Source organism: Gavialis gangeticus, unplaced genomic scaffold, assembly GCF_001723915.1.
Source record: "Gavialis gangeticus isolate Ggan-Ray unplaced genomic scaffold, GavGan_comp1, whole genome shotgun sequence".
Taxonomy (NCBI): Eukaryota; Metazoa; Chordata; order Crocodylia; family Gavialidae; genus Gavialis; species Gavialis gangeticus.
In genome coordinates this window covers 30,987,047-31,011,466 of record NW_017729006.1, presented here as the reverse complement: position 1 = coordinate 31,011,466, position 24,420 = coordinate 30,987,047, and the positions used below count along the sequence as shown (strand labels likewise).

At 41.6% G+C, this 24,420-nt stretch overlaps 1 protein-coding gene across 1 annotated transcript in view; it reads right to left on the bottom strand.

Annotated features, from left to right (window-relative positions):
- The window catches only part of POU6F2 (POU class 6 homeobox 2), a 393,965-nt gene that overhangs the window by 254,804 nt on the left and 114,741 nt on the right, over window positions 1-24,420 (bottom strand). Inside the window, exons 2-3 of the mRNA XM_019509078.1 lie at window positions 14,635-14,726; window positions 13,154-13,382 (exon numbers count right to left, since the gene is read on the bottom strand). Coding sequence (XP_019364623.1) covers window positions 13,154-13,382; window positions 14,635-14,726 — 321 coding nt within the window. The remainder of the gene's footprint in view (window positions 1-13,153; window positions 13,383-14,634; window positions 14,727-24,420) is intronic.

The window sequence follows — 24,420 nt, the reverse complement described above, 5'->3', positions numbered from 1 at the left end:
GGGGGGGGGGGGATGGGACATGGACACAGACTTTCGATTCCAACCCACAAGCGGACAATTTTTATGGTACTTCTAGAGGTACACAGAGTAGCAGCAGAACTGTTCCCCTTCTTTTGGTTGGAAGTAACCATTATAGGTCCAAATCTGGATAATTACTTCCACAATTTCTAATCCTGAAATAACTCATGACCTCCTGTGTTGGGGTTTATGACTAGTAATTACACTTACCAATTACAGCATCAGATTGTAATTATATAATCCTCCTTCCATCTGAGGTCTCAAGGCACTTAATACATATTTATTATATGAGCCTCTTTTCAAGTATCATCACCCCTATTTTACAGATTGGGAAACTAAGTCAGAGAGATACTATGCATAAGTTCATACCAGATATCTGTGACAGAACTCAGGGGAAGAGAACTCAGGTCTTGCGATCCCTTTGACTCTCCTCCTTATTAAATCCATTGTGGCTACGTGCTTCTAAAACATAAAGTGTCAGAAGAACATAAGCAGCTCCAAAGCAGCTTTGGGATTAGAGCAAAAGACTTGGGCATGAAGATCTCCATGACTGTAGAATTTTACCCAAAGGATATAATTCCATATCAGGGTCTGGTGACCTGAACAAACCACTCAAGTTTTACTTTTATGGTTTATGATGCCACCAGAATACCTCAGCGGAGTTTCCATTATTTCCTGCAAGGTATTAAAAAAGTGAGCGTTTTCATCCTTTTGTATTGCTCAGTTTTGATGTTACCTTTATTATTTTGTGTGTGATGGGGGAATGGAGGTGCAGTGGGTTGTAATTGAGAGAAAGACTAGAATGCCTGTGAAGATAAGCTGAGAAACAGGATAAAAGACACAGAAGGGGGATCTGGAATACAGACACAAGAGAAGAGAGAAGGAAAAAAACAGTAAGAAAAAGAAGCCCCTCTTTTAACCTACATTATTATTATTTATATGACAGTAGTGCTTCAAAACCCCAACCAACAATCAACTCCATTGTGTAAGGCACTGCAGGCATGTAACAAAGACAGTCCCCGCCCCAGAGAACTCACAATGCAAAGAGCCACCACATTAGAGCAAGTTTGAGTTATCATTCTATTTTGAGATTCTAGGAAACTCTACAAAACACTGCCAAGGTTCAGGGTGTCGCTGGAATATTGCAATGGAATTATAGCTCTACACTGTGCAGTTAGGGAGCACACAATTCCTTATGTGACAGTCTTACTTTGAAAATAAGCCTGTATTGCTCCAGTGTTCCTGGGGCTGCAAGAGATCTTCATCCTGGGACAATGTGGTTCCCTAGCACCCTCTACTTATTACACAATATACTATTCATACTACACATTCATGCGCCTCCTATTCAGTTAATGCTCTTGTGCTTCAAGGATGTGTTGACTTGTATAAAAGAAAATGTGAACTGGGTCTTTTAGTATATAACATATGAGTTGAAAGCACTAGAGTTGCAGAGATTTCACCAAGGCCCATGGCAGGCACACATTATCTATTCCATATAACATTTTTACCATGTAGGTTATTACTGAATATTAAGTTATACTTTGAATGCATAATTTCCATTGTTTACATCCAGCATCAACAGCTTGTATGTGATTAATGCATGCCAAGAATATGATGCAGGTATATCTGGTCTTTGCAGGGGTGAGACTCCCTTTAAAGTCAATGGGAAGTGTGCATATGAGAAAACTAGGATTGAAACTTAAGAATATAATTATGTTCTTAGGTGCTTAGACCTACATTCCTAAATGAAGTAGTCTGTGATTTGGATCACTGTCCCTGATTCGATTCAGACAAATTCAAATCTGAAGATTTGATGCTGATTCAGAGAATCAGCGATTCAGCCATAGACACAGTTTTAAATGTTTTTTCTACATACCTTGAGGTACCAGGCGTGGCTTGTGAGCGCTGAGATGCTGGGGCAGATGAAGTGTCCAACAGAAGCATGGGGGGGCCCCCCATGTGCTCAGTGGTGAACCCAGAAGTGGACTGGAAGTACTTCTGGTCCACTTCCGTGTCTGCCAGGGAATGCACTAGGTCCCCTCCCCCCTGGTTTGGTGACCAGCCGTGAGGGAACCCTGGGAGCCCACCCAGACCCTGGCTTGGCACCAATCGCCAAGCCAGGGGGGCACAGAAGGCCCCCCCCCAGTGCGTTCCCAGCAGACCCGAAAGTGGACTGGAAGTTTCCACTTTTGGTCCACTTCCGGGTATACTGCCAAGCATGCTGGGGAGCCCCCCATGCTCCTATGGGACACTCCATGCACCCCAGCATTGCAGCATTCACAAGCCGCTTGGTACCTAGAAGTATGCAGAAAAACCATTTAAAACTGCGTCCATGTCCGAATAGCCGAATGTTTCCAAATCTCTCCAAATCAATTTGGAGGGTTCCAATTCTATTAGGAGAGATTAAAGGGTCTCCTAATTTGATTCATATTTGGAGGTTCAGCTACCGCATCAGGCCAAATCTCCACCGCATCGAATCAGGGACCAAAGCTTTACACAGCCCTAACAGCTACCCAAAGAATTTTGCCTGCCTTTATGCTGTATGGCTATTCAAGTCCATGAACTCATGTGACCACTGGCCTCCAGCAATGAAGTAACTCCAGCAATGAAGTAATGTGGAGTACACCACATTATGAAAAAGTAGTGTGCCCTATTTCCAGAATTAAGCAGTTTCAACTGCAAACAGAATTTAAAAAATCCTGTAAATATTCCCAGTTGAATATATGCAGAGACTTTAATAAGAAGGACACAATGCAGGTTCAAAGCTTTTTTAAATTTTTATTTTTATTTTTGTTCTCCATTAAATGAAACAAAACCAGATAGATTTTGAAGAAATTTCATTAAAAAATTGGGTCCCAAGCTGTTAGCTTGTACGGTCTGTGGGTTCAAAATCTGTATTATTAAAAATGCCCGTAAACTCACTTGGTCAATAAAGACTTTGTTGTTTTTATGAGTCCCTAAATATATATGTACTTGATTAGAGTCTTGCTGGTCTATCAGGAACACAAGTTTGTATCCAGGGAGGTTTTAAAACATGAATCATAGGGACTTTATTAATATAAATACTATAGAAAAACAAAAGAAATTAAACCACAAAGTCTATAAATGTCTGACTTAAACCCACCAAAGTAAGGAGGTTAAGACTGAAAGCTGTAAATCTATCCTGGTACTCCATCTTTAACTTACCCTGCAGTTCTTCAGTCTCAAGTCAGCATATGAGCTCATATGAGCAATATGTGTGTTTACTGTATGTATGAATTAACTCTTTCGCATACGATGCACCAGGGCATGTGGCAAGGTACTGCAATGCTCAAGTAAGAGACAGAGAGGCATCCAACAGCAAGTATTTGCACTTACAAGGGCAATAAAATTTGGAATGAACAATTATTGTAAGTTAAAAGCTTAACATTACCTGAATGAATTTTTTCTACATTAGTTTAAATTGTCATGCTCTAATTTCAAGAAGATTAAAGGCTACTGGAAACAGGTACAAAGATATACTTAAAAACAGCATTAAAATGCATCCATGTTCTGGTTGACAGAAATTTCATTTGGAGCTCTGCACACAGAATATTCCTGCCAAGAGCAGCATCAGCTTGAGCTGAGGGGAGGATATTTATTGTTGAATAAACGGGTATATTCCCGTGAACATCTCTCTTTCTCTCTCAAAACCAAATCATGCAACTACCAGGAAGAATGCTGAATAGGAGCAGCCAGCTTCTGCCTTGCCCATCTAGCGCTTGGCAGGTATGTTTGGAGGGAGTTTTCTGTACAGACTGACTCAATTTGGTTTTATAACTTTGAAAGGGAACCTGTTTTTTTAGAATTAAGTTGAACTGCATGGCCTTCTCACTTACGGTGATCCACAGTCATGAGGGCTAAATACAGACAGTCAAAAAGCCCAAGGCTGAATTGATTCAATCTTTGCAGGGTAGTTTAAGCTGTGTAGATTGAACCAATAAGCAAATGAACAGACGTTCACTTTTGATTCCAGAAATGCAGCCACACGCCTGCAATGGCCCAGACTAGAAGCCGGGGGGCATTACGGCATGCCTCCCTGCTCAGCCTCCTGGATCAGACAGCTTGGGCCAAGCTAGCCCATCCACCCTGAGAGAGGGAGTTTGCAGTGGAGGTACAAAGTATTCAGGGATGCTGGGGGACTGAGAGTTAATTTGAACTCAAGGGCGTCTAGGACAGAAGTTCAATAAACTGATTTAACTTAAACACTGTTACATATTAGTTAAGTCAAGTATGTCTGGCGTCTGTTTTTGGTGAAAATCAGCAACACAGCATGCATATGCACTTACATACATGCACATGTACCCACACTACTGTGGCATCTTAATGTTCATAATGTTACGTCTTTAATTTATGGGGCCAAAAACATAAATACCCAACAGCTAGTGCAGTGAACAAAAAATAGTAAGTAGTAAATAAAAAAGTCTAAAGTCTTTCACATTTACTCCATGAAGTATTTACTTTGTCATTGCATGAGATGAGCAAATAATATGGGGCCAAGGAATTGCTTTCTGGAGAAAAACCTACAGAGTTACCTGGGAGAATAGGGAAACTCAGTGAGGTTCTTCCAGTTCATCCTTCAGAAAGGATTTGTATCCCTCTCACATGGAAGAAACAAAGCATTAGGTCCTGATTAGGATTAGGCCCTGTAACACTGCAGGTCTTGCAAGTTATACAGAGGCACAAGATCATGTGCTTCTAAAATGTTCTTATCTCCTCACTTCTTTTACAACACGGCTTCCAAGGAATTATGCTGCCAGTCCAGAGAATCCTGGCTCTGGTGATTGCCTAATCTGCATAAACACTGTACATGCTGCATTATACTTAGAGGCATATTATCATTTACATTCCTTTACCGTGAACAAATCCCTGAATCCTCAAAGACAAGGAGGCTAGCTGACCCCTTCCTTTCTGCAAGTGAGTCTTGCCTGGCAACTGTTTTCTAAGCTGGCTTCCTATAATGATGGTGGCATATTTGGTCTGAGAGCTTCACCGAAATTGCCGAACTGCAGCACTACTTGGTCCTTATCATTCTTGTTCTGGTGATGTTGGTACACTGCATAAGTACCTGGGAATAAACTATTCCTCTAAGTGAAACATCATTTTGATTATTACTGACATTGGTGCTCATTAAAATACATAAGTGAAACAGTGCCTTTCTGTAGACTTTGAAAGCTATTTCATGTCACTTGAAGGGGAATACAAATGAATAGGGACTGCATCACTTTAGTTAAAAGGCAAAAATGTTCTCAAAACTGGAATCTAGGCTCTAAATCAGCAAGCAATTGAGGTTTGCCATTTATTTCTTTTCTGCCTCTTTCTTTCTCATATCCATCCTGTACCTAATTTTTAAGCTGTATGTACATGGGGAATGGGAAGAGTGCATGCTTTCTTTGTATCTGTAGCACAATTAAAGATACAAATCTATGTTAAGATGAAACAAGATCTAATAAATGTAAACAATACATTTTGTGTCTCTGTCACTGTTACATCTTTACCCAACATTTGCACTGACTGATCAGATCTCTAAGAGAAAAAAAGCCTTTAAAATTATTTTTTTTTACCATTACTTATGTCTACTGTTACCATATCAGTGCATTTTAATGGCTATCTCCAAGCTCTCCAGCTGTTTAATAATTTTTTCTCCACTGTACAGCAGTTAAAAATATGACTTGCTGCTGTTTAAATAATGTAATTTAATGATTTCACATTTTCAGTAGCATAAGGCTTTCTTTCAGCATAGAAGACTTTCACTAATGATTTGGTGAGATAGTTTGTTCTTCTATCTTTCAGAACTCAGGACTGAGAAACCCTGACTTGGAAATAAATTATTGACATCCACTTTAGAAACACTACAGTTTGCAGTGAAAATAAAACGCATGCAATTCAGTGTCAGTAGGCTAGAAATTCCAACTCACTGTGTCCCTTTGGCAACTCAGTTTGAGGTTGAAAATATTGTTCAAACTTCATAACTGTACAGATCTCTGCAACACTGCCATGTGAAACTTTATATAATTATAGCTGGGATAGTCATTAAGTCAGAAATTCCCAAATTGTAGTCCCTGGACACCACTGGTGGTCTGCAAAGCACATGTTGCAATTCAGTGGATGTGTCTACCCATGCAATTAATGTGAATAAATAAACTACTCCCACGTGCAGCATCTACATGTGCCCCAGCACAGCAACAAACTGAGCGGGGGAGGAGCAGTTTAGGCCATGGGTGCTCTTACCCTGTACTTCCCCCCCTGCAGCAGCCAGGGGGAGTTCCAGGCTCTGGCCACACCTGGCTGGGTACCAGTCCTAGGCTGGCAGGGAGCACAGCTGTCAGGCCTGGGCTCCAGCTGGTGATGGCAGTGTGGTCCAGGGGGCAGCCCTGGGCTGGCAGCAGACGTGGGGAGTCAGGCCTGAGCAGTGGGTGGCTGGGCTGTGAGGCTCCTGCAGTTGCCCAGGCATGTGGCTAGGCAACAGGCAGGAGTGTGGCCCCCTGCTGGCTAGGCTGACTGGGTATAATTTACTTCCGGGTCAGTGTCTGCACGTGTGCAGCAAATAACTCTGCAGTAGGATAATGCTTGTATTTACAAGTAATATCCTGCTGTGGAGTTTATTAGTTTACTGTGGCCTAATAACACGACGTGTAAGTTCGAGACATTTACTGCATTATTAATTAGTCTACTTGGCAGAAAAGGTGTAGATGTGCCCAGTGAGTGCTGGATCCTCCAGTTAGTGTAGAGCAATAAAAGAACAACTACACTATACAAACAAATTTCCACAGTAACAACTGCCTACATTCTCACCAGTGGTGGTATGATATCTCCTCTGAAGCTTCTGCTGCCCGCAGGACACTTCTATTAGAGTTGCAAAATATGGCACAAGAAAAAGAAAATGTTTGCAAATATTTCAGAAAAGAAATCACAATTTATTTCTAGGGGTTATAAATACCATTGAAGTGTCACTATTGTTTAGTGAACCCCAGTAGGAGTGATTTTTTTTTTGTTCAAAGGAAAGCAGAAGTCTTACAAACAACTATGGGTCACATTCCATTATCTTTTTTCACACTGCTAATAACTGTCTTTGTCCTCAAGCTCATGAGGATCTCAGGATGCTGTTCTCTGTGGCTTCGTCTTACCCCATGTAGATAACATGTCATACACATTTTCACCACAAGTATTTACATGGTTGTCTTCAAATATTGCACCCTCCTCCTGTTCACATAAGTTTGAATTATCCAATCAGGGAGTAGAAACAATATGGTGACAATCATATCCCATGATCATAATATGGTGAATTGAGCATACTGAAATATTTAGTCAAGAAGAGCTGCATGCCAGGAAACTGTATGCTAAGATCATGTTTACTTAGATTCTGAATCTGTGTTCACTGATGTCAGCAGAATAATTCCTATTGACTTCAGTGGTACAAGACCAAGCCCAGAAAATGTCTAAACGATTTCATGGAACAAAAAAAATCAGGTAAAAATTAGTCTATTTATAGGTAACTCACAGACAGACAAACATGTCCATTCTACTGACTAATTATACAGTATGTATCATTTTTTTCATGGCTCCAATTTTTGCATTTTATCAACCTTCCTTCTTTGTATTTTAAAATGTCTTCTTTCATCTTGACCACTAACTTTTTTCCCCATGGTTCTTATCACTGAATGCTTTCTTTTTTTTTCCCACATTTTTTTCTTTCCTTGTTTTCGTAATCACCCTGCAAACTCCCATTGCCCCCCATGCAGTTTGATGGCTCTATACACTTTAATGGAACTGCTTTCATGATCAAAGTTAAGTATGTGGTCAAGTGCTGTACTGGACTAAGTACCATTTTAAACATTATTCCAGAAAATTTCTGGGTGTCATTCTGAGCCAGCCAGCCTGGATGGCTGGGATTAAAAGCATCAGAAATTTACTGACAGAATAAAATGGCAGAGAATCAGTCTAGAAAAGGTTCATGTTTCCATAAATGACAGGGATATGAGTTACTGAAGGGAGTCTCCACTAAGGAATCCAGTGAAGGTGGAGATAGGAATAATATGCTGGACAGATCTGAACACAGCAGAAAAAACAAAGCCTCAAAGTTGCCATAGTGATTGAAATCAAGCAGGGGGCTTTGGGCACTGTTCTCCCTCATGTCTATGCAAGCCCAGTGGGCCTTTCCAGCATATTGAGTTGGGTCTATCCATCAGGTCCTGCCACATTACCTCATTGCTCCATGTGAACCATGGGACATTTAAAAGAGGCTTTGCCCATTTTGAGCCTTACTTATCTTGCTCCTACTGTAGTCTATAGAAATTTTGTTTTATACTTAAGCAAGAGGAAAAACTCTAATCAGGGTTAGGTTCACAGACTTTATGCCATCTAATCACAAAGCATATAATTCACCTTCATTATTGAAATATCTAAGAGTGAAATGGACTGAACATTACTAAATTATGTGTTTGTTACTAAGAATTGTTATAGTGAGGTTTAGAACTTGAAGTCAATGAGCTCAGTCTGAATGGTAAAAGAAAGGGTGTGGCAGAGCATCTTTGATGCCTGTCACTTTAAGGGCCAGACAGGCAGCAGGGTAGCTGGCAGGTGCGGGTCATCCCTGATGAGGTGGTCACAGGACCACAGAAGGCCCTTGTGATAGGAGAAGGAGGATGAGCAGCCTCTATTTTAAACCCAGGCCCTCAGGGCTGAGCTAGAAGTTTGCTGTAAGCAGCCAGAGAAAACACTGCCTGCCTGGAGCTGCTGTTCATGGAACATCTTGGAGGTATAGGGAGGAACTATGGGGATGGAGGAGGCTCCTGGTCCTGGGGAATGATGAAAAACTACACCCTGCTAGGGATGGATGATGTGGTGGGTCTGCCCATGGCAGGGTGGTTCCCAGGAAATGCCATGCTGTGTCCCAGGTGCCACCCTAGTGAAAGGTGAGTAAGGGGCATCATATAGTCCCAGCCCCCACAACCTGGTGGGGAACTCAGAGTAAGGACAGGCAGTAGGGCCAGGCATACCTATAGAAACCAGAGCCCATTGGGTATAAGACCCTAGGACCCCAGTGCAGGGGGTCCAAAGAGTGGCCCCAGGTAGGGGGCAGAGGAGTCAACTGAAGTGAGGCCACACAGAGTAGGGTTGCAGGGGTGACCTGAAGGGCTGCACAGAGGCACATAGAGTAGGGGCCACCTGAAGGACTGTGTATAGGCCAGCCCCATGAGTAGTTAGTGAGTGAGTCCCAATGAGGGGGCAGAGGTGTTGAGACCCCAGTAAGCCCTCAGATCTTTTGAGGCTGAGTTTTTGGGTCAGAGGATAAAGTACTTTGGATGCTATCTGCAAGACATAGGACACGGTATAGGGAAGGTTGGAGCTGTGTATAATGTCCTAGGCATCAGGGCACTTAAATGGGCAGCCTCCTGTATTTTACAACAGTTTTAGAACAGCAAGACTTGGAAGGTGAATGAGGGCAGACTACTGTAGACAGAGAAATGGGCTGGTACAATGACTGGCCACGTGTCAGCTCCTTGTCACAAAGGGCAAGAATAAACAAGAATATGCTGACCTTCTCCAAATGGTCTAATAAGCATACTTTCATACCGAACAATAAGACAAAGTGTCCTTATCTATTACAAGGCCATGGCAGAAGATGAAGAAAAGAGAATTAGAGAATTAGCTGAATGCAGTGGAACTGAAGACAGCTCACATAGATGAGGTCATCATAAACTGTGGCACTCTAATCTGCTTCTCTGTCTCATTTTCATTAAACATGCAGTTGTGTACTGTAAAGGAGGTGTCTTAAGTAGGAGAGTCACTTTCAAAAGAAAGGGTGATCTAGAGCTTAAAGCATTCACTCAGATTCACTCAGACTCAAGCTTGTGCTCTGCCACATGCTTCCAAAGTGACCATGGGTAAGTTATATGAGTAGGGATTTACTGAAATCAAGGAGGCAGAAGGCTGATTTTCCAGGCTGATCATGGAGCCAGCCACCCTTTTCGCAGGCTTATCACAGTCGCCCCCCCACACCTCTCATTGGCCTGCCTGACAAGTGGCCCCATTCCTCACCACTGATTGGCTGAAAGGGATGTCCATCATGCAACTGGCCTAGAGAGCTGCCTGTCATGCAGCCCCACTCCTCATCATTGATTGGTGGAGAGGGGCAGAGCTGCACAATGGGCATCTCTTTCAGCCAATCAGCAGCAAGGGGCAATAGCAGGGGGTGGCCTCTTCTTAGCTGCCATCTTCTTAGCTGCTCCCCTTTGTGCTGGTGGATCCCTCCCTCTGCTCTGGTGGGCTGTGAGGCTTTATTTTTAGTACTTTTTTTTGATCTAGCAGACTTTGCAGACAATGTCCAATTTTGTGGTTTCCACAAAATCTGCAAAATCACAAATTGAGTAGGTACCAATACCTAAGTCACACATGGTGCTCAGGAAAACTCCAGGTAGGAGGGAAAAAAAAGTTGAGACTATGTGATAACTCCTGAAAATGATATAAATCTGCCCTAACTGGGGAAATTTTACCTTAATACCCATCCAGAGCAATTTCCTTCTGGGGACAAAGTGATTTCTCCCCTTGGTAGCTTATTCCTTCTATGGACTTTGCTTATATTGCTTCTGCCTCAAGGTTCCATGTCTTGGGGCAACTCTTTTCATGCACCAAATCCTTGGTTTCTCTATGCCTTAATTCCCCCTGTGGAAAATGGGAATAACAGTGCTTCCTTACTACACAAAGTTGGGATACAATCAAAGCTGTGAAGCACTTGGATATGAGCAGAAGGAGCTAGATAAGTAAACAGACCATGGTTCAGTACTACTCTAGTTGTTAATGCTGCCAAAATCATACTACTGGTGAGGCTAGGAAAAAAGAATGAATAAAACAAAGAAAAGAGGTGACATTTGCAATGATGCTATAGTCCCTTCCCTCTTTTTTAAGCATTTATTAACAGGGTTAGATGACACGCTTTGCTTCAATAGTGTGGGAAACAGACTGAAGAGATCCTTTTCTGTACCAAATCCTATCTTTCTATTTTCTTGTATTTTGAAGAAAAACTTTACAGCTACTCAGGTCAGTGCTTGCAAAATTTGCTTAAAAGTGATCTTACTTTGTGCCAATGAGTATACACACAAGACTGAACTCAAGTGCACAGGCTGTCACGTTTAGTCCTTAGTATCTAGCTTCACAAAGAAGGATGAATTTGTGACGTAAGGATTGTATGTGCTTATGTTTATTTATAATACCATACACTCAGAAGCCATAAGCTGGAACACTCTTGAGTAGAGGGATACATTTTTATAATGCCTGTTTCTTCATTAAGATTTCATCATCCACCTACACTAAAAAGCCACTTCCCCTTTACTTTGTTATATTGGCTTTTACCCACTCCTCTTCCTACATTATTTTTTTAATCTCCAGTTCCCTATTTTACATGCACTCTCAAATTTTAAACAAGCAAAATTTGTGCATTAGTGTGTCCTTTTCATCTATGATTTATGAATGACAGGTTCCTCAGTGCAGCTTAATGGTACGAGAAAGACATTATTTAAAACATTAAAGTGAAAACCATTTACAACTATGATAAGAAAGGTCTGTTGACATTAAACTTTAAAACATGCACAAGGTAAAGGCATGTAGCTGCACCAACAGGTGAGAGCACCATGCTCGCAGTTTGTAAGGGAGTTTGTTCAATGCATTAACCGTCTCTCCTTTTCTCTCTTTCACAACCTGTAGACTTTGGCACTTCAAACAATCCATCAAGTCATCAGCAACAATGGGAGTTTAATCACCTAAAAAGTGCGCAGAGTGCTGTGTACAGCATTCACTTAGTAGAACTCCTATTTTGTCTGTGGAAAACTTTTCCCAGAGTTTATGTCAGCAAAAAAAAAAGAAAAAAGAAAAATTGAAAGGTCTAAATCTGTATTTGATCCTTCCCGCTCCCACCCTCCATCTCTTTCATAAAGGAGGCACTTTTTTTCCTAATCCTGTCAAGACACTCTTACAGTTTCATTGTGGGTTTTTTGTTAACATTTTATCTGTTGTCCGTTGTGCAACTCACCTCATGAACAACCTCTGTCAAAGAAACAACGAACACAATTGAATAATAGGTAAATACACCTTTATGCTTAACATTAGAGATGTTGTACTGTAGCATTTTATTGACAGCAATACTCACTGATTGGACAAGAACATTACGAAATTACAGTTACATGCTATTCTGGCTGTACTGGGTTCTCAGTCTAACATTACAGTGCAAGCAAAATGAGGCAGAGATGCAGGTCTGGTCCTTCTGCTACAGCTAAGGAGTGCACACAGTGCTCAGAACACACTAGTCAGATGCATACTTAAACTGGACCGGGCCAGTTGTGTGCCTCATTGAACCACTGGTGTCTAGTCTAAATGAGGCTAGCCATCAGCTGCCCAAAGGTGCTGAAAAGGTAGTCAGATTTGGTGTAGATTTGGATGCACTTTATTCCATTTCATTGCAATCTTGATTATTTTACAAAGAAACCATGGAAGGTGGTAACTAATTAGAAGACAGACTCCTCATACTACTGCTAATTTGTCTGGCTGGCTCCAACAGGGTATGTTAATTGGGATGCACACAGCTCTGATGTACAATGCCAGAAAGTACTATCAGTTACATGGTAGATACAATTATGGTAATGTAATGCAGAGCCCAATAGCAATTGCATACGGGAACTGTATTTTTATACTAAGAATATTAAATGCATTTTTGTCTTAAAATGATTTCATCCTGATCTTTAGTATCTATTTGCACTGGTTCACTCATTGCACTCTAATCCCCCAGCAAAGAATTAGCAGTGGTTGAACAGATTACTTGAATTCATAATGCCACTTCCAAATTTCAGAATCAACAGTGGGAAAAAAAGACATCAACCAACAATGACAGAACAATCAATTTGCTACTTCCAAAGTACTGGCCTATGGACTCAGACAGAATATTTATATCAAATATTGCTGAAACTTCCTCTGTGAAAACACAGTAAGTATTCAGTATGCTTTCCGTATATCTGCAATATTCAAAATAATCAAGTTATTGACTTTTCAATAGGATTTGCCATCCAGAGTAGCATTTTCATTGACAAAATGGATCTACCTGTAAAAATGTATTGATATGGTTTACCTTGTAGATTTTGCAATGGCAAAGTCATAATGCCTCCTGCTGCAGCTGCTGCTACCAGCCCTTGGATGTTGGTGAGATTAGCTGTAGGCAGAGTTAGGACCAGTCCTTGCTGACCACCCAGTTGTCCAGCCATGTTGAAAGGAATAAGGATAGGCTGATTTAGGGCTGGAGTGCCTCCTGGCATCACCCCTGCTACCGCCGAGGCTAACTGTTGTGCTGTCAGTAATGGCTGTAATGAAACATATACAGTGAGTATATTTTACTGTACACCTGAAAAAAGGAAGAGCATGGCTAAAAGTGTACCACAATGTGCCCAAGACCATTGGTACTGTTACAGTACATACATACAATCACAATGCACTGCTTCTGTAACATAATAGAGCACACATTTCCACTAACAAGAAAAGAGCCTTGAGGATCCTGAAAATTGAGGCCAAAAACCCTGAAAAATCATATCAAATGCTATGATTCCTGAAATCCAAGTGTGGCTTAAGTCAAATTACCCCAAAAAGAATATACTACCTATGCTCCAAAGTTGGTTAATAAATTCAAGAAAGCCAAATTCAACCCAACCTGCAAATATTTAAACCCAGTTTTCCCAACTCCATCCTGCTAAAAACTAGACACAACATTAACAATTGCCGGGAGCTATGCAATCCATGGGATGCTCACAGACTGCCTTGTAAAGTGGGTTAGAACATTACGTATCTGCTTGGCTTCCTGGAGTAGTTGGCTGAACTTGAAAAATCACTGTACAAAATGACATGGAAAAAATCAAACATTTTATTGCTTTGTTCAGAACCACACTATTGTGCACACATACCTTATCGTAAAAATAAAAATAAAAATTGGGCTTTAAAACAAAAATGAATGGATTTCTTTATTAATGCACAAGCTGTATGTGATGCACAGGATTGTCAAACCCAATAAGCTAAGCTTGCATTAAAATTACATTAACTTGTTTTTATATTAAATCATGACCTGGGTTTCAAAAGTAACTGATGTAAGGTTCAAATAACTTAATTTTATAAACACACAAACTATTTACATTTTACTCCCTGGACAAAAAAAAAAAAAATGTTTTTTTTTGTTTTTTTTTTTTGTTTGTTAAAAAAAAAAAGGCTTTTTTTGTTTTTTTTTTTTGTTTGTTAAAAAAAAAAAGGCTTTTTTTGTTTTTTTTTTTTGTTTGTTAAAAAAAAAAAGGCTTTTTTTGTTTTTTTTTTTTGTTTGTTAAAAAAAAAAAAAAAATACCAAACAAAAAACACATAGAAGCATTTTTTTCTTTAAGTAACACCACATATAGTACATGTTTATAAAATATAAGTGGCATGCACATGTTTCTCTGCACATAGCCGTATATTAATACAGCCATGATCTTTCACCTTATTTTTAACATGATACTGTTAGGTGCTTTTTGAGCTGTTGTTAATTACTTTAATCAAGCTGCATTCTTTTAATTAAGCTGACTGAAAGATACTGACCTGGGGCCCAACAGGGAACGCTGGGTGGGACTGACTGGTCTGGTGCTGGTCAGCTGTGCTTGTATCAGACAGCACTGTATTTCCTCTGGCCCCTGGAATTCAAAGAGAAGCTCTACCTTAATGTCTAGCCTGGGGACCAGCACATTACATTTTACTGTGATGTCACATAACATCAAGCTGAAAATGATATGCTAAAGTGTTTTATCAATAACTCAAGTGCTCAAATCACTTATCAGCTGCATAAATTATGCTAACGTTCATTCAGGCCAGCCAACTCATTCAGAGAGATATAGAAATCTGACAGCGGTGAAACTGAAGCTATCATCAACACAGCTAATGTGGGTTGTATTATACAGTAATTTACATACAGTACATGAGCACTGTGTGTGTGGGAACTACATTTTTTATGCTTAGGTGAGCACCAGTAATTCTAATTTCTCAAACCAAATCGGAGACACAATCAAGTCGCATCAACTTAATATCTTAATCATGCCTTTTCTTTTGTTACTTATGGAGGCAGAAAATCCTGTATCACTCACTAAAAAGCACTAGAAAAAGTGAAAAAAAAATGCTTGTTTGTGAATGACATTTCTTCCTTCCTTTCTGTAAATGTACATGGAAAATGAAAAAGCAGAACTCTGTTTCACCAGGACATATTAGCACTAATTAAGAGAATCAGAATCCAACAAAAACTTGAAAATAAGCATGCTGAACATAAACCATCCTCTGGTACGGCTATTTAGATTCTGCTGAAGACCTCAAAGTAGACATTAAAAAGAGAATGAAAAGAAAATCCATAACAGCGGTAACTAATGACCAACAAGAGGCTTTCAAAGCTAAGGCCAAATCCTGCAGACCTGTCTTAGGCAGAACTCCCATTGAGTCAGAAACTCTTTCAGCAAGGGCTGCAGGATCAGATTGACTTTATTCCTGAATCTAAAGGACTGATGGTGCTTAAAGTCTTAAATAAAGAAAAACCTAGCTACAATTTTAGGATTTTAGTTAGTACGGTAGCTTTTGTTCTGTTAGTTTTTCTTCTGCTGGGTTGTTGAAATCCAATTCTAAGTAAACCTAACAAGATCCCCTTTTCCAATGTTTATCCTATGAATAGCAAGTGCAAGACAATTCAGAACCAGTATATTGGTATGCCATGGTCTGCAAAGGAAGAAAGGATATGATTCTGTCATACTTATAAATTTTAAAGAAGGTATTATCGGCTCATTTAAAACAAATTCTTCTATATATTCTCCAAGGGGACAGACTTATAAATAATGGAAATGTGAAAAAAAACTTCCTCACCACATTAGGGTACAAATAAAATTGACTGCTACATATTATTCAATTGACTTCTATCTCTACAGCAATGTGTCAATCATAACAGCATTTTATAATGGGATTAAGCAATAAATGTGCAGAGCTATTATGCAGAAATCTGAAAATCTGATTAATTTGTAATATTTTGTGTGTGCAGAAAGTCAGAAATGGACATTGCTTTGGGAATACTTACAAGTATTCTATTGAAATTTCTAAATTGATTTGAAACTAATAAAAACATACAGACTTGCTGACATTTTATAAAGTGAATTCTGTCAAAATGTTTGGCATTTTAATGACCATTGTCATTTAATAACAAGAGTAAGATGACCTATTATAATTGGTCAAGGCTCCGACAGTGCCTAATAATGTGCAAGAAGAGACCTTGTCACTAAATTTTTTATGTGCGATTTACTTATCTGCAATGCTTGAAAAGCAAGAAATTTAGCTGGATGAGCATGATGCAGTGAAAAGGTATACAGTCTATTTCTTTTATAATCAAAATGAGCCCAATCCTGCTGTCTTGACACAGAAAAAGAAAAATTACTTCATGTTGACTCCTGATTATAGAGGATCTGCACAATCTGCTCCACCAAAATTAAACACCAGTTTGCCTTAATGTATCTCTGCATATTAACACACTTTTTAATTTAACTTGATATGACAGCTGTGTATGAGAAGTAATGTTCCATCACTGAAAAGACTGAGATCTGCTGAATCTGAGTTACCTCATAAAGTTCAAATTAAAACTTAGTTTTACTAGAATATTACTAAAACAAGTTCCTAATGCCATATCATATGACTAAATTAACCTGGGAAGTTTTTAGAAAAAATACAAAGTGAGCGTGTCTACATGTGTATTTACGCCAGTTTAAATTTATTGTGCAGTAAGTGGGAATAGGCTGATGTCTACACATGCGGATGATCTGGGACTAAATTTAGTCCCAGGTCACACCAGCCTGCTGTGTGCTCCTGTGGCCACTGGGTGGAGCTCCAGCCTCTGGCCATATCGCTTCCAGCACTCAGGACTAAGTTTAGTTCCAAGTTGAAGCCAGGAGAGGTGGCAAGCCAGGGGCCCTGGGGCTGGGCTCAGGCTGGCCCCCTAGTGGCTGGGCAAACTAACTGGGCATAAATCTGATACCTGCATGATGCAGATATCAAATTTACGCTGAACTCGGCATACTGACTGTGCAGTATGGGCATGCACGTGTAGATGTGCGCCAGTACTGCACAGTAATTTTGTTTACTGCACAGTAAATGCTTATGTGCAGACACACCCACTAGCAACCAATGATTTACTTGCATTTGATCCTATATTAACTAATTTAGTGCCTGATCTTGGTGCACTTGCTAAAATGAACAATTCCAATGAGGTGGGCTCATGCTTTTCACGTTTCCCAAACAGCCACTATTTTCTGTTATTTAAAGCATAAAGGTCTTACAATACACAATCTTATGAGATGCAGCTTATACAAAAGATTTTACTTATAATAAAACTATACTGGAGCATTAAATAATAAGGAATTATATACTTCATTGATTGCAGTAGGTTCAATCACAGGATTTCATTCTTGTCATGTGGTTGTTTATTCAAGACAATGTACCTGCTTTTATTACTGCACATGAAACCTTTCCCTACTTCTTCCAGCTCACTTTCAAGACACTTTAGGTACTTTGGTGAAATGGCGCACAACTGTATGTGTATAAATGAAGTCATATGCAATTTCTGCATCAGATTATACATGTTGTCTTTTTAGAATCAAATAGGCAGGTTTCCCCTTATGCCCATATCTATTTTTCTTATACACATGTAGTGTACTTAATATTATAGACTCATCTCTTAATCTAGACTAGCTGCTGTAGCAGCCAGTGCAGAGTTAAGTTTTCTTTCCAAGTCTGGAGAGAAGTCTGAAGATTGCTGGCTGAGCAATGAACAAATGTGGTAAAATAATAATTTCAGAGCGACTGGAAGGTCTATTGCATCACACAAATAAACTGAACTTGTTCTCTGCCATCTGTTATCTCCTCTGAGAAGTACTTGCCAAAGCTTCCAGGAAGGAAAAATACAGCCACAAAATATATATGGAAAGATGTGATTCATTCCCTCCCTACAGTTAATGGGAAGACTCTCCAATGCTAGAACAATCCAGTTAACAAAACAGAGTTGAGTGTACTACAAGTTATGCATGCTGTGTCTGATTTAGAGGATCATAGCTGACAGACTGGCAAGGGCCTCTTAGGCTATGATGCAGCCCATTCCCCAACTCTAGCACTGGATTGCTTCCTCCATTAATTTCTTCTCTGTTTTATTTAATTTACTCTTAAACCTTCTAGTTATAGTTGCCTCAACAACCTCTTCATGCAAATAATTCCATTGACTAATTGACTGCATTATTAAAAATGTTTTGCTAAATTCTTACCTAAAATTGCCCTTGTCTGGATTCAGGCAACTACCCCTTGTTATATCATTTGCAACAATTGTACAGCCCTTTTCATGCAATATCAACGTGGTGTACAAACACTAATTTATTGAGTCTTACAACACGGCTGTACTATCATAGGGCAGTAAAACTTTAGAAAGGGACAGCAACATAAATGGTTAGTACCACCAGGATAATTCTGGGTGGCATTGAATATACTGAGTGCACAGCTCTGGAGGCATTTCTGCTGCTACCACTTCACCTGATATGCAAGCAGACACTACAGAAGAACACCCTGCTTGACTCCCAATCATTTCTGTGGTGTTTGGATCAAATAGTGGGATGGGTGCTCTAAGTTCAGGTATGAGGTGGGATAATGACGATGAAAACGTTGTTTGTAGCCCAGATTCAATTGTTTATCTCAGGGGATATGCCCCACCATCTTCTGTCCCTCCTCCTATAACTGAATGGTTCACAATTTTAAATGCATATATCCTTACAGGGACTAAGTTGAGCAGTACTACTACATTTTACTGATGGGGAAAAAAATGAACGCACAGGCTACATGAGTCCACATGAGCAGTCCACGCAAGCAGTCCATACAAGCAGGGATGCAGTTTTTCAGCAGCACAAATCTGTGCCGCTCCTTTGTGCTGCAGTGCACGCCTCTGCTCATGCGGTCTGCAGTGGGACACACTGTCCCGCTGCTCCATGTGCTGGAGGGTGGGAGCTGGCTGAGACACAGGGTGCCTCAACATGGAGCTAGCCAGCAGACAGCCCCTACACTGAGGCACCCTGTGCCCCAGCCAGCCAGGGAGTGGCACATGGAGACAGGGGAGCAGGCATCCCAGGGCTGAATGCTCCCCTGTCTCTGCATGCCTCAGGGTGAGGGCGCCACTGTGCAGTCCCTTTCCTGAGACACGTGGAGCCCCTGTCTCGAGTCACACAGTGCCTTGGCCAGCCACAGAAATGGGGGAGCAGGCAGCTCTGTGCATGGGTGACTGGTGCCACCTTAGTCAGGAGGGGCATGTACCCCCCAGCAACCAGTCAGTGACCAGGGGGGAGATCCCCCCTATGGCCAATCTCACCAACAGTGGGGGTGTCCCCCGCAGCCGGTCGCATGGCAGCCAATTTCTGGAAGTGGCTGTGGCCAGGAATGCCTGCTCCCTTATCTCCAAGTGCCTCAGTGTTGAGGCTCTGGGCTGCCTACTCCCCCCTTCTCTGTGTTTGTCCCAGAACATGGCACTTTGGCATGTTTTGCACTGCTTTCGCCCCCGCCCCCCAAGGGTTTTTGTTTTGTTTTGTTTTTTTGCTACCTGGAATTCCTGATAGCAAATTTTGCCCCAGTGCTGCAAATTAACAGTGGGGCATGGTTTAACGTGCAACATGTGAGGTTTGTGGGACTGCAAAGATGATTGTGGCACCTGCACATTCATATGCCTGCACATTTGGATCCGGCTACACATTCCCAAATCATAAATAAGAGGGAATTAGTCATCTTTATGCCTTTCTAAAGCTGGGGCTAAGTGACATACCTAAGGGCTTACAGAAAGCCTGTGGCAGTTCAAAGAAGAGAACCCTAATTCACCTGGCTTAAGTTAGATCTTTAACCACTGTAGCATCTCCATCTCACCTTCAACTGGTAGGTTTTAGAAAACAACAGGGACAATTTTATAAGTCAAGTAAATACAACAATAAAGAATTGCCAGTTGCGCTCCTTTTGAAAGCAAATTATTCTGCCTTGTCACTGTAGTAGTATCACAGCTATTGCCAGTAGAAAATAATTGATGCAAGTAAAAAACTAGCATTTCAAGCAACTACGCATATTAAAAGGCTTACCTGCAACTCTACTGTGCTCTTCATATAATCATTTTTACTAACAGGCGAGGGCAGGTTCCCCCTGCATCTACAAGGGGGCTGTGGCTGGGCCCGCCCAGCCTCCTTGGCATGTCTGGGGCAAGTTGTGGGGCTTAAGCACCAGTGAGGTGAAGGCAGACCCAGCCTCAACCTAACCCAGCCCTTCTGCCTGGCAGGTGCTACAGTCAGGGCTGCAGTCCTCCAGCACTGTGGGAGATGCCAGGGCTGGGGCGAGAGCATGGGCTCTGTGCCACTCTTAGCCACCCTCAGCTGCTCGCCTGCCCCTCTGCTGGCCGTAGCAGGGTGGGGCTGTCCCGTCCTGTCCCAGCAGTGCTGGTGCTGGCGGCCACCCTCAGATAGCAGAGAGTGGGAGCAGGGCCACCCATGGAGTCTCCTGGCAATAGATGGCCCCAGAAAGCTGCCACCACCTGCATGAAGCCTCATGCTCACCCCTAGCCTCTGGCCCTGGCCTGGCCAGAGGGGAGGAGGTGTATGCTGCCTGCCCCGGATGCCTGTGACCAGGTGCCTGCTTGGGCCATGCTGCCCCTGGTGCTCCAGGGGGCCCCGTTAGTCTGGGCCCCACTGGCCCATGCATTAATCTGCCCCTGCCCTCAGCTCTGCTTGACTAAAGTAGGTGCTGAGAGTGTTCATGAGCTTGCCTTGAGAAAGATCTGCATCACATAAGAATGAAAAAGTCAGCAACCTCCCCAGTTGAGCACTCAGCCTCTCCTTTAAGGCCCCTTCTTATGGAGGTACAGAAAAGCTCTTAACTTTCACCACTTTAGCACAGCATGGAATTGGGCCTTTAGGCAGGAGATCTTTTCCATTCAAAATATTTCACAAAACAGCCAAGTTAATAGACTGCTTTGTACAGTTCCACACAATCTTTATATATCACGTTTGCACTTATATGTTTCACAAGATTTGCAGTAGAAGTAGCTGAGGTTTTATGCTGATCTGTAGGGCTGTGCGAAGCTTTGGTCGCTGATTGGATTCAGTGGAGATTTGGCCCAATTCGGCGGCTGAATCTCTGAATCCAAATCGAATCAGGAGACCCTTTAACCTCTCTGAATTGAATCAGAACCCTCTGAATCGATTTGGAGAGATTCAGAGAAATTCGATGATTTGGACACAGACACAGCTTTAAATGTTTTTTCTACATACCTTAAGGAACCAGGTGACTGGTGAACACTGAGGTGGTGGGGCAGATGAAGCATCCTATGGGAGTGCGTGCACGGGGGGTGGGGAGGGGGGTCCCCAGCGCACTTAGCAGTGGACCCAGAAGTGGACCAGAAGCACTTCCGGGTCTGCTGTGGAGCACATGGTGGGGAACCCTCCCTCCTGCCCCCCGTCTCAGCAACCAGCTGTGGGGGGACCCTGGGTGCCCCCCTAGGCCCTGGAGGCACCAGTCACCACAGGTGGTCATGGGCTTGAACCAAGAATTTTCATATTTAATTCAGTAGGCAATAATATTGTTCTTACAATGCCAATAGTAATAGTCTAAGTACAGACTTCCAAAAAGCCCCTGGTAGAAATGCTCTATCACACTTTTCTTAGAGTGCTATAAGTTAGAGTACAAGTGAACTGAACAGACATTCATTGTTTATTAGAGGGGGGCTGGGTGGGGGGTTGGAGCCTGCCAGCATTGGCCACTGGAGGTGCTCCAACATCCCTCCCAGGAGGTTGCTGGAATTGCCCCTTGCCCAGGCCCTGCCAGTGGCTGAGGAAGGAGAGACCCCCAGACCCCTCCCCCCCACTGCCCCCCTCAGCCAGGTAGCAAGAGACCCCCAGATCCCTTCCCCCACAGCTCCCCTCAGCCAGATAGCAGTATGTTGTAGGGCTAGGGCTGCTGCAGGAAGAAATACCCCAGACCTTTCCCTCTCTAGCCCCTGAAGCTGGGCTATGGGGGAAGGGGTCTGAGCTCTGTGTACCCACAGCCCTCCCAGCCAGGCAGTGGTACAGTGTGGGGCTGGGGCTGCTGGGGGACAAAGAGCCCAGTCCCCTTCCCCCTACACCCCTCTAGCCAGGCAACAGTGCACTATAGGGCCAGGGCAGCTGCTGCTGCAGGAAGAGAAATCCCCGTTTAGCCCTCCAGCCATCTGTGGCTCACAGCTGGCCTGAGGGAGGAGGTGGGGTTGGGAACAGAAGCTGGCACTGACTCAGGTGACTCAGGGGCACTGCCAGTCTTGTGCAATGCCACCTAAGATGGTGGCAATCATGCTCTAAGTTCATCCTTGATGGGATCGGTACAGACCTTCGATAAAGTGCTCGAACAGAAATGCTTTAAATCCAACACCTCATCCATCGAGAGTTAACTTAGAATGCAACCCACCATTTTTAAAGCACTCTAAGAGCCATGAACATCTGTTCAGTTACATCTGTAGAGTGCTTTCTGCGCACTTAAAGCACGATAGGTGTAACATCTATACCTAGCCAAAAGCTGGTATGTAAGGTGGATCACATTAAAAACTATCTGTACAACATGCTGTCACAGCATTTGCTGGGGACTTTGCCTCTTGCTTCAGAAATGGGCTCTATATTTTGACCTACCATTAAAAAAAAATCACCTTAACAGAAAAAAACCTTAAAACAAGTATGCAAATTGTAATCCATACAGTGTTGCTACTTCAACCTGATAACTCTGAAACCTAAATATATCAATTTGAGATATCAATATTGCCAATTATTTAATCATTGGTCATTATAAAGGAATATCCAACTAACATATTTATCCCCCAATACCAAACTGCCTCCCTTACCTCCCGCTAGGTGCTCTGGAGGAACCATTACCTTTAGGCCCCTTTCACCCTACCCAATTACCAAAACCTCCAGTTAGCCTTTGAAAACGTAAATGATACAATTAGGTATATAAAAACACACATCTCTGGAATATCAAAAGGTGAAGACATTAGAATAGAAAATAAATTAAATTAGATATCAAAATAAATAGCACAGGGTTACTGTACTGATTTTATCATTTAATTTCATATTTGAGTAAAACCCTATACTTTTATATTTAAATAAAACTGCTACACTATTTCCAGTCTACTGCAGAATTCAAATCCAGCTAACCACAGAGTACATAAGCCTTGCCTTTGTCTTATCCTTCTTTGCTTAAATAGAGACATTTAACTTTTTCCTACAGGCCGCACTCCAGTAAGATACTTAAAACACCTGAAATCACGGAAACTACTTGCATGCTCAGTTTGGCACAAATACTTATGCCTTACACGGGCTTAAAATATTATAAAGTACATGACCGTTTATAATACTAATATTTTTCTGACAATGATTCATACCACAGTTAACATTTCAGTGGCAATAGCTGGTTATAATTTACTATGATACAAAATGAATATTCACCAAACCCCCCCAACCCCCATGAATAGCCTTAAATCCTCTTCTTCAGCTTGTTCTTTCTCCCTTTGTCTATCTTCCTTTCCATCTCTTCTTGCTCTTTCTTCTCTCAACTTCCCATAACTTAAAGCCTTTCTTTAAATAAACAAACATCTTTTTCTGCAGTCTACAAGAATTGTTTTCACATTTTATATACATCACAGAAAAAAGCAGTATGGCAAATGCAGAATAGGGAAAGAAGATATAATTGCAAAATATGTTCTTTATTCAAAACAGGCACATTCCACCTTTTTTCCCCCACCCTGTAACTATAGTGCATAAAAATCCACTGTTAATGGTACTTTAAAAAAAAATAAATTAGACCCTTCACATCAAGAGTTCTGGTTTCCTTTTTACTGTATGCATTAGCAAAAATATAATCACATTAAGGTCACAAAGACTCTATCAGTTTGCCTTGAATTCAGACAACATTTCATACCTACTGTTTGCTGTTAGCACTGGTGAATGCAAGATGATAAAGGTTACTTATTAAAAGATGGACAGTCGAATGCATTATTATTTCATGTTGGGCACCTGATCCCTAGCTAAGCAGGGCAGGAGGCTTCTTTAAATTAAACTTCCTTTTCTTTCAGGTCCTGACGGCTTAATAAATGCCAAAGAGGGAACATGTTAAAGAACATCTATTTGGTGCAACTGCTACTGTTTGCCCTTTTTATTGCCATCTAACATTTCCTTATGATGTTTATAGCATTCATACGAATGTATTTTCTTTTTCTACGGGAGAGAAGCAAGCTTCCCTTTCTTCCTCCCATCAACCAGTAACACACCCTAACACATG